Genomic DNA, 10,785 nt, shown 5'->3' on the forward strand with positions numbered 1-10,785 from the left:
TAGCCCAGACAAGCAAGTCTCGCTGAGTCTAGCAGGGGCCCACGGGGCGGCGGCACCTACAGGGGGTGCCAGGGGCAGAACCAGCCACCCAGGGCTCCAGCACCACGCGGGGAGAGCAGCTCCACCAACTCAGGAGAGGAGCCCTAGAGCCGGGGTAAAGATGGGCCCAGACCGCCCCCTCCCCCGAACAGGCTCCAATGCAGTGCAATGCTACCACCGGCACTTCCTCCCCCCTCCATCATGCAGCTAAAGCCTTCCCCTGCTGCCACGTCTCCCTCCCCAGGGGCCCCGAGAGCCACAGGAACCTCCCAGGAACTGCTCTTCCCTCCTTGCTGCCATGCAGCCAGCTCTGGGGTGGAGCTGGCGGAAGAGCAACGTGGAAGGACACTGAAGGCTTCTTTGTGACAGCCTGAACCGCCCCCGCTCCCCCCAGCTCAATAGTGTGTGTGTGTGAGAGTGTGAGTGTGTGTGTGTGGGGGGGGTCATACCCCGGCCCTGTCAGACTGACACACTAGGCAGAGGCGAGACAATTGGCCCAGCAAGTCCGGGGCATTTCCCATCCGCCAGCCTGGGTTCTCAGCCCTAAACCCGGCCTCCGAACGCTCTGCCCCTGCACGGATGAGCACGCGCAGATCTGCTGGAGCCCCTGTGGTACCTTCCCCCAGGCCCAGCACCACGGGCACAGAGCCCGGCAAGGCACCAGCTCCCTGCTGTGCTCTCCTGTCAGGCTGCAGGCAGGGCTAGGGGCTAAGGCAGGCACAGTTCAGTGGGGGAGGGGGGGGGGGGGGCACTTTAGAGATGGAGGAAAACAGCCCATTGCACATCCCCCTCCCCCCACATGATTTTCCTTTTCCCCACTCAGGCCCCTCCCCCAGCCTGACCCTTGGCCCATGAGCCCCTGTGGCCCCCCCCCCCAGGAATCTCTGCTGTGGAGAGAGCCCCCCCCTTGCACCGCACTGCTGGGGATCTCTGGTCTCTCCCCAGGGCCAGCCCATGGCAGTTGGATCCCCAGGTGGCCACAAAGGTTCAAAGTGAATTGGGGGAGGGGGAGAAAGAGGCAAGCTGCAACCAGCCAAGCAGTGGAAAGACCAGCCGGGGGCACTCTAGGTGTGTGTGTCTCCCCAGGTCTCTCAGGCAATGCTCCCTCCCATTTTTCCCCTCCATGTGCAGAATACATTTTGTTCTATGCATGGCCCGTGTGGATGTGCACCCTCCCTAGAAGCACATCCTGCCAGCTTTGGGCACTCCGCTCAACAGCTGGGTGGCATTTGAATCTCTCCTGGGAGGCCATGCGAGCACCCGGCTTCCAGGGAACACGGCTGCAGGGGTGGCGCAAAGGCTCCTCCACAAGGACAGCACTTAAAGCTTGGCTGCAAGAGGCAAGAAAAGGAACTTTACAAGACGCACCAGCAGCCCAGCCCTGCTCCCAGGACGCTGCACTGAGGAAGTGGGCCAGGCTGATGGAAGAGCTTTCACAATCTGACCTGAAACTGCATTTTCGCAACTCCCCTAGGCTCGGGCGAGCATGTCCCAAGGGTTCTCTCACCGTGCCCCAGGGGGCAATGCACTAGACAGGGAGGCAGGAGAGTTGGGTTCTACTCCCAACTCTGCCACTGAACTGCCACATGATCTTGGGCAAGTCACTTAAACTCAGCGCCTCGTCTCTTCCTTCACCACCAGCCTAGACTCCCCCTTCGTGCAGGGCCCACATATCAACCACGATGGTAGTAACGCTGAGGGACTGCTCTTAGCGGAGATTCCCTCGGCGGGGATACACCCCCCTAAAAAGAAGGGGATTTGCCCCCCATATTGCTAGAAAGACACAGTGGGTCTCACGCCTGCCCCATTAGAAAAGAAGGCTTTATTAGTCACCACACCAATCTGTTAAAAGGATTGATTCTGAATCAAAACATTTTAAAAATCCTGATTTTACAGCCTTGTAGCCAATCTTCTGCCAAGCTTCAGAAAAAACAATCCCCCCCTGCACTGAGATTTTCAACCGCTCGTGGCAGACAGAAACCGGCCTACTGCCGTGCTGCACCCTCGGGGAGTCTGCTTCGGCCTCTGAAAGGAGAGGTGTTTAGCCCCCTCTGGAGGCGAGGTGCCCCATGGCATTGCCACTAGCCAGGCCACCACCTGTCACCAGGGGGCACCTGCGGGCAGGGGCTGCCCTCCCCCAGCTCTCACTGGGGAGGAGTTAACGGCATCGGTTGCACCTCGAAGGGGGGAGCACCCTATCCTTGTAGAGTCCTCAGCCGGCCGATCCCGCCCCCACGCAGCCCGGCCGAGCTCCCAGCTGATCAGTCACTGGTGCCGTGGCCAGTGCAGGGAAGCCACAACTGGTCTCACCCCCACAAACTCAGGGGCAGGGCTGAGAGTCGGGGGCAGATGGGCTCCCTGCTCCGCCCACCGAGGTGCTAACCCAGCCCCCGCGTTACCTCCATTGCCAGGAAAGGGCCGTTTCAAAAGCCGTTTCCCAAAGTGACTGTCCTCAGGGCCAGGGCTTTCCGGCACGGCCTGCTGCTGGCCCACAGACGGAGGAGCCATGGGCCACTCCCCGCCCAGGCAGGGGGAAAGCAGAGTTTGCAAGCCCTGCTGCGGCCCTGATCCTGGGCAGATCAGGCTCGAGCGCGTCAGAGAGGCCTGGTCAGAGACTCGGTCGTTTGCAGCTGACAGGCAGAGGGAAAGCAACTCCGGCCCCCGAATCCAGAGCACAGAAATCACCAGGGCACCAGCCCCGCCTCCACCATCGCAGCGGTCCCAGGCCGCAGGCCAGCCCCTGCGTGAGCAGGAGGATCTGTTCTGAGGGGCTCTGAGTCCCACACCCCAGCTCCTGCCATGGGGGGGTGGGTCCCAGGCTGCTCCCAGCTGCAGAGAACAGGGCACTTGGGGTATTGGTCTTCCCTGGGTGTGTCTAGCAGGCATGTCCTGGCCTGAGGAGGAGTTCAGTCCTCGACAGGGACTTGCAGCGCAGAGTAAACCATCACTCGGTTGTCCTCCTGCTGCTGACCTGCAGGCGAAGGGGGAAGTCAGTGATTCAGGCAGGCCGGGGGGGGTGGGGAGGAGGGGAGGGGTTGGGGTGGTTAAGCCAGGCAGCTGACAGCAGTGGAGAACACACGAAGCAGCCGAGTGGCTAAATGGGTTCATCTCCTTCTTCCTCTGGGTCGCGGGTTCAAATCCAGCATGGAGGGAGGCGCGAGAACAGCCGCAGCCTCTGCCCTAGCAGGGAGGTCGCCCCCCCGGAGGATGTCACCAGCACCACGTGGCCCACACCAAAGTGGGCAGCCAGGCAGCAGCCTATTCAGCAGCGGGCAGGCGCTGGGGGCTGCAGTGGGGAAGAGAGGCCTTTCCTCCAGCCCTGGGCCTGCCCAGTGGGGAGAGGCGCCTCTCTCTGCGGGCCCAGCCCCAGCTCAGACCTGCTGCAGGCAGGGGAACCTAGGCACCGACTTCCCCTCTAGCCAGGGGTGCTCCACTCCCAATGAGCACCCCAGTGGCCACCCCGCCTCCTCCCTCCCCGCATCCCTCAAAACAGCCTTTTGCAGCAGGTGCTGGGAGGAGGCAGCAACTTACCTGCTGCGGGTGCTGAGTGCCTGCTAATTTTTCTCCGTGGGTGTCTATGTGGGGCCGAGGTGCCCTTCCCCCAGACCCCGGGTGGCCAGGGGATAAGCGCCCAGCCCAGGCGCTGAGGTGGGGAGTCCTTTCTCCCTGCTAGGGATGCTGGACAACGTGTAACTGAATAGCCGGGTATCAGCACGAAAACAGTGACAGCAGCGCGGGGAGGAGAGCGGCCCCACAGAGCCGGTCTATGGAGCCAGCCGCACAGGGAGCTGGCCTGAAAGCCGCTTTCCCACGCGTATCGGCTCCAGCCTGCCCCCTCGCTCTCCATGCTGCTGCCTCTCTCAGAGGCATCTGTGTGGGGGTGGGGGGCAGGCACATCCGGTGCTCGTGGGGAGCCTGCTTAAGCCAGCTCCTCATGGGCACCAGCTGCTGCTCCCCCGTCCTTGCTGCCTCCAATACTAGGGGCAGTTGAGAAGATCCACCGATAAGCCCAGGCTACACAAGGACAGCCCTACTCCCTGCTGTGGCCCCAGGGCAGTCTATACCCCAACACTCATCACTGCCCTCCCCCCAAGAGCCCCTCAAACACTCAAACCCTCTGACCCAGCCCTGAGCTGCACCCCCAGCCGGAGTCCTCGCCCCCCCCCCCATCCCAACCCTCAGACCCAGCCCTGAGGTGCCCCCGTTCCAAACCCCACGGCCCCAACCCCGCCACAGGAATTCTGGGATGGCGGCGCACACGACTAAATTCGTTCCGCACACGCAGGCTGCGGCTGCGCGTTCTCTGCTGGTTTGCCCGGCTGGAGGAGGCCTAGGAGCTCCCGGGGCTGCCTCCCCAGCGCTGCGTGTAGTCAGCGTCCACCCAGTCCCAGTCGCAGCGCCTGGCTGAGTCTCTGTCCCTCCCGGCAGCACGGGGCTTTGCTCTGCTGCCACGCCACCCCCCTCCAGAGACAGCCTGCGCTGTGGGCAAGGAGCCCTCCCCCGCCAGAGCCTGCAGCTGGAGCAGCCCCACAACGCAGTGGAAATCCCTGGCTAATCCCAGACCACGCGCTTCCCCTCCTCCCTGGCCAAGGAGATCAGGGGCCCAGAGTGGCAATCCCAGTGGAGCAGGTCACTACGTGGGGCACATGTACCGAGCGCCTGACGTCGGGCTACCACCCCCTGCGCCCCCGTAGGCCAAGGGCGTCTGACGGATTCGGTGCTAGCGCCGGTAGCAGCGCTTTCCGTCAACGTGGCGCGGGCCCATCCCGCAAGGAACACGTCCCCCCGTCCCCCCCCCACCGTCCCGAGGGGCTGACTCCTTACAGGAGAGGCAGGCGAGGATATTGCGCAGGGAGCCGCCGGCCGTGAAGAAGGCCCAGACGCCCATGGAGATGGTGATGATGTAAATGGGGACCAGGCTGGCCTGGTACCAGGGGTTCAGGAACGTCTAGGAGAGACAGAGGGAGGGTGAGGTCAGAGGCCTGCGAGTGCCCCCCAGGGCAGCATGCCCGCCCCCCACCCAGCAGAGCCGCGCTGATCCCTGCCCAGCGAGCTTAGTGCACAACGCAAAGCCCCTCGCCAGAGGCCTGCGGGATCCGCGAGTGCGCTATTAACAGGGCTCAAGCCCTCCCCTCCCCCATCGCCTCTCGAGCGTGCCAGGATCAGCCGCCGCAGGGGGAGGGGCAGAACAGGAGAGACTCGCCCTGCAGCCACCGGCTCCGAGTGAGCTCTTAGGGCATTTCAGGAGACAAGAGCACTCTTCCCGGCCGCCGCAGCCCCGCCAAATCACCCCCCTCCCCTGAAAGCACAGGGTTGGGCCAGCTAGCCCCGCAGGGCCGGCCATCCCCAGGGTATCCGATGGCTGATTTCAGCCCCACTCACCAACCCGGACGTGACAAGGTGACTGGCCACCACCAGCGCCACGGGCCAGTAGCGCCGCTTCTCGCAGGCATCGAAGAAGACCACCCCCCAGAAGGTGTGCAGGAAGACGATGGCCATGGTCAGGAACGCTGGGAGGAGAGTCCAGTCACAACAGCACCAGGACACTGTAGGCTCCCCCCCTCCACAGCGCCTTCTGCCCGGAGGATCCCCAAGCGTTGGGCAGACAGGGTTGTGCACCAGCTCCTGAAATGCGGCCACCTCTGGTGCGGAGCCCAGCAATCACCCCGCAGCAGGAGGAGGTGGGAATCATTTCTCCAGCGGAAGCTGGGAGAAGGGATGAATTTGGGGCAAAATCCCCCTCCCCATCTTTATGGGGATCATGAGTGACTCTAGGGGCTGCGTCTCATTCGGAAGAAGGATGCGCAGCTGTAGCCGCAAGCAGGCCCCTCCAGGCTATGGAGAGCCCCACCAACAGGCAGCCACGTTTTTAGCGAGGGCCCGAGGTCACGCAACGCGTCACTGGTGGAGGTGGGACTGGAACCCTGGCCCCACTGAAGTCAAAAGCCCGTGGGGTCAGCATTAACCGTGGCGCTCTAGACTCCTGGTTTCCTGCTCTAACCAGTAGACAGCACTGCCTCCCAAGATGGATGCCGCTGTGGTAAGACATTGACAGGGAAGAACAGGGCAGTTTTGCCTCGTGCCCCAACTGTCTCCTCTGGGTGTAGCTGATCTTCTACCGCTGGAGAGAAAGCTGCTTCCTGGTGCTGCGTTTGACCCAGGCTCTGAGCCCAAGCCAATAAAGGGCACCACCTGGTGTTTAAAAACCTCAGCGCTAGCACTCCAGTGGACCACAAGCCACTCAGGCTGGCTGCGAGCCCTGCCATCCATCCCCAGAGCAGCCCTCCTTCCCAAGAGCATAGGGGCTCCTACCTTACCTGACGTGATGAAGTAATACGGCGAATCCCCGTGGATCCCGACGACGCCCGGCCCTACGGAGTCCGCCAGGATGTTAATGACCGAGAAGACCCCACTGATGATCCCGAAGGACAGCCCCGACACTAGGGGGAGGAAGAGGAGCGTGACCGACAGCGCCGAAGTTACCCATGGCTGCGTGAAACACCACAATGAGCGTTGGACTCGACTGACAAGCGCAGGGGAGTTTCACAGCACGTTCCACGGGATCCCTGCTCTCCCAGCCAGAGGTGCCTGGAGAATTCAACACCTCCAGCGGTTCTGCGGCAGGGCTAGCAAGGGGAGGGAGAGGGGCCCTCAGCCCTCGCCAAAGCTACCGGTGAGGGGCAGGCATTAACAGAGGGAAGCAGGACAGCCAGCCAGCGATTGCAGCACCGAGGCCGAGGCGCCTAGGGAGGCAGCCGTTGCTACACGCCAGCTGTTCCAATTCTTACATCACCCTGTTCACCAGGGCACCCTGCGCCTGCCACGGCAGAAACGGTGCGCGGAGAATCAGTCATTTACGTGGGAGGGGGACCCCGACTGCTCTATAGCTCAGGAGTGGCTGTTCGGCTCCCGTCGGCGACGCCTCACCCAGCCTATGCGGCTGAGACACGGATTACACAGCTAAGGGGCAGATACGAGTGCAGTCGTGCGGCCATCGTGTCCCTTCTGGAACACAAGAATTGCAGCGTACTCACCATAGGCCATCTGCTTGAGGGAGATGGGAGATTGCCCATCCTCACTGAGCGTTGCCAAGCCTTCGTCGGCTTTCCTGGGGTCAGAGAAAGAAGATGGCAACCGATGGGTTTGAAGCAGGAGATGGACAGGAAGGGGGTCTGGCAACAGGCCAGCGGATGAGGCATTTATCAAGCAGGCGGCAGAGAAAAAGAGCAACCAATTGACAGGATCCAGGAGGAAGACACAGGGGGGCAACACTTGGGAGCGGGTTCTACAATCAGGTGCCAGCTACGGTTCCTAATAATCCCCCCTAGCTCTTAGCTAGGGCTTTTCATCAGCTCTCCAAGCCCTTTATCAAGGAGGGCAGTCTCAGAGTCCCCTTTCTTGGGGGGGTGGGGAGGGAGAGAAGAGGGATCAGCCTGCTCCTAGCAGGGTTTTCTTACTTGAGTAGCTTGAAGTAGGCAAATCGAAAGGCCTCCTGGAGCAACACCGACACGGCAGCCCCGAACACCAGCAGGCCGTACTGCAGCCTGGAATCCTCCCGATTGCTGAGATGCACCGAAATGAACCAAATCAAGGAGGCCAGTAGTAGGGAAACGAGCCAGAAAAACGCCCTGTCCGAGAAGAGAGAAAGGGAACACAAGCTCAGATGTGTGTAGCTAACACAGCAACTTCCCTTTGGGTCAGGCACTCGGTAAAGGAAGTTGAAACAAAATACAGGGCTATGTAGCACTTTAAAGACTAACAAGATGGTTTATTAGATGATGAGCTTTTGTGTTACTTCTCACACCACGCTTGTTCACGCGTGCGTGAGACAGGCTTCTCCCACGCGGCGGCACGAAGGAAGTGTGCGGCCTAGTGAACTCACAGAGAATTTCGAGTCCTAGGCTCTGCTCCTAGAGCTGGCACTGACTCACTTTGCAACTCTGGGCAATGCACTTCCTCTCTGTAAAATGGGGAAGACACAAAAACACGGGTCTCCTTCCCAGGCCCATCCCTGCAGTGAGAAACACACCCCTACAACAATGGAGCTGGGCTGCTCCGACTCCCTCCCGTAAGCACTCAATGCCTCATTCTGCTGCTGACTCATGGGCATCACCCGGTGTTGTCACTGAGCGACTGGTAGCTACAACCCTGCAACTGCCACGTCGAAGAGCAAACACTTGGGGTCTTGTGGAAAGTTTCAATATCATTTTTTGCAAATAAATGTCCATTTGTCATTCTGTCACCCCCTAGTGGTGCCTGGGCCATTTCCGAGCTTGCTACAATTTGGGTCTTTTAGTTCAGGCAGCAAGCTCCATGCTTTTCTAACCCAGAGGTCCAACGTCCCATCCCTGCTGCCAGACACTCACCGAGGGACGTGTTACCGGGGCAGCCTGCAACCAAGAGACACAGAACCGGTTCTTTAAGGGTGGAACACCTGCCACGGCACAGCGGCTACTGCAGCCAAGCAAGACGAACCCCCACCCAAAAGAGGTCTCCTACACTAGGGGAAACAGCACAGCGCAAACTCAGAGCACTGCGTGGACTTTCGAGCTGCAAAGATTTGAGCAGAGGCACTTTAAATCTCGATCCTGCTTGTCCTATAGCTCAGGAGCGGCTGTTTGGCACCAGTCGGCGATGTCTCACCCAGCCTATACGGTTGACACACAGATTACACAGCGAAGGGGCAGATAAGAGTGCAGCCGTATGGCCACTGCATCCCTTCTGGGACACAGGAACTGAAGTCCGGAAACCCATTTTGCTGGGATATCAGGAGACACGGGGAGGGGGCAGCTCCATCCTCCCAAGAATGTTCAGCAATCAGCGTTACGCCCCAACAGCAGAAAACAGAAGGTGAGCAGCACAGAAAGGCAGGGCTCGTTTTCCACTTTCCAAAGGGGGATAGAAAGTTGAACCTCATTCTGCCCGGAATGGGAGGAGATTCAGCCTAGCCCAGAGACAACACAAACACTCCTGCAAGTGACAGCAGGCAACCCCAGGCTAACCCAAAGAGGCGGGCAACGTTCACCTCCCCCCCAGATCACTCCTCTAGGGTGATCGAGCTGATTGGGTCCCTAACAGCCCCTCATCCCAATGAATCTAGACCCCTTGCGGGATCATACTGGCAGTGATCTCTAGCCCAGCCTGACCCAGCCCCACCACTGCCACCAGGGTCTCCAGCACCTCCCACTCAACACGCCCCCGACTAGGACCTCCCCATGGCGCAGACACAGCCCCCCCGCCCCACAGGGGGTGCCCAGTATGGACACCCCCAGGCGGGCGGTGCTGTGGGAGGAGGGGCGCCCTACCCCTCCTCACCAAGGTCCCCACCTTGCTTCACCCCGCCTAGGCTGACTTCTAGGGGGCAGCCCCAGCCCCACCCCCTGCAGGCCCCACACGAGAAGCCCCCATCGCCGCCCCCGACCCGACTCACCCAGCCACCAGGATGATGACCCGCAGCGGGTCCCCGGCCACCGTGAGCAGGAAGAGGGAGAAGGCCGGGCCGAAGGCCACGAAGGTGCAGCCGAAGAACACGGGGGCGCCCATGGTGGGGGGGGGGGCTGGGTCCCAGGACTGGGGGGGGTCAGCTCTGGGGCTGGGGGGGGGGGAGGAGAGGTCAGACCCGGGGGGGGGGGGAGAGGTGGGGGGGGGGGGGGGAGGGGGGGGGGGGTCAGGCCCGGGGGGGGAGAGGAGCTCGGCCCTAGGGGGGGGGGGGGGAGGGTCAGGCCCGGAGGGGATAGGGGGGGGTCAGGCCCTGGGGCCCAGCCCGGGGGGGGAGCAGCCCTGGTGGGGGAGGGGCGGGCTCGGGGGCTGGTGGGGGAGGGGAACCAGGCTCAGGCCGCCCCCACCCCGGGCCGGGAGCCGGCGGCTGCACCTGCGAGTTCCGGACGCTACGGAAGCCGCGCAGGGGGGGGGGGGCACAAAAACAAAGCCCCGAGCGAGGCCCCGCCTCCAGCGGCTGCACGTGGCCCGGCTGACCAATGGGCGCGGGCTGCCGGGCGAGGGGGTCGCCGGCGCCGCTCGGCCGCGCCCGCCCCAGGGCATGCCGGGAGTTGTAGTTTCCGTGGGCGTGGCCGGGCGCGAGAGGCCGCGTGCGGGAGGCGCTGGAGTGGAGGAGCGAGGAGCTGCTGGCAGCGCAGAGCCGGGCTGGGCTGGGCAGGGCAGAGCCGGGCTGGGCAGGGCAGGGCAGGGCAGGGCAGAGCCGGGCAGGGCAGGGCCGGGCAGGGCCGGGCAGGGCAGAGCCGGGCAGGGCCGGGCAGGGCCGGGCAGGGCAGGGCAGAGCCGGGCAGGGCAGGGCCGGGCAGGGCCGGGCAGGGCAGAGCCGGGCAGGGCAGGGCCGGGCAGGGCCGGGCAGGGCCGGGCAGGGCAGGGCCGGGCAGGGCAGGGCAGGGCAGGGCCGGGCAGGGCAGGGCCGGGCAGGGCAGGGCCGAGCCGGGCAGGGCAGAGCCGGGCAGGGCAGGGCAGGGCAGAGCCGGGCAGGGCAGGGCCGGGCAGGGCAGGGCAGAGCCGGGCAGGGCAGGGCAGGGCCGGGCAGGGCCGGGCAGGGCAGGGCAGAGCCGGGCAGGGCCGGGCAGGGCAGGGCAGAGCCGGGCAGGGCCGGGCAGGGCCGGGCCGGGCAGGGCAGGGCAGGGCAGGGCAGGGCCGGGCAGGGCAGGGCAGAGCCGGGCAGGGCAGGGCCGGGCAGGGCCGGGCAGGGCAGAGCCGGGCAGGGCCGGGCAGGGCAGGGCAGAGCCGGGCAGGGCAGGGCCG

General features: G+C 63.5%; 1 protein-coding gene across 1 annotated transcript; it reads right to left on the reverse strand.

Annotated features, from left to right (window-relative positions):
- Positions 1 to 1,842: 1,842 nt before the first annotated feature.
- On the reverse strand, positions 1,843 to 9,628 carry APH1A (aph-1A gamma-secretase subunit). The gene is made up of 7 exons (XM_075907420.2): positions 9,470 to 9,628; positions 7,497 to 7,667; positions 7,074 to 7,147; positions 6,357 to 6,479; positions 5,422 to 5,549; positions 4,864 to 4,987; positions 1,843 to 3,010 (listed from the first exon to the last, which is right to left on the reverse strand). The coding sequence occupies exons 1-7, from the start codon at positions 9,580 to 9,582 to the stop codon at positions 2,946 to 2,948; spliced, it is 798 nt and encodes a 265-aa protein (XP_075763535.1). The 5' UTR covers positions 9,583 to 9,628; the 3' UTR covers positions 1,843 to 2,945.
- Positions 9,629 to 10,785: the final 1,157 nt, after the last annotated feature.

This window comes from Pelodiscus sinensis, chromosome 22 (genome assembly GCF_052426305.1).
Source record: "Pelodiscus sinensis isolate ZL-2025 chromosome 22, ASM5242630v1, whole genome shotgun sequence".
Lineage (NCBI taxonomy): Eukaryota > Metazoa > Chordata > Testudines > Trionychidae > Pelodiscus > Pelodiscus sinensis.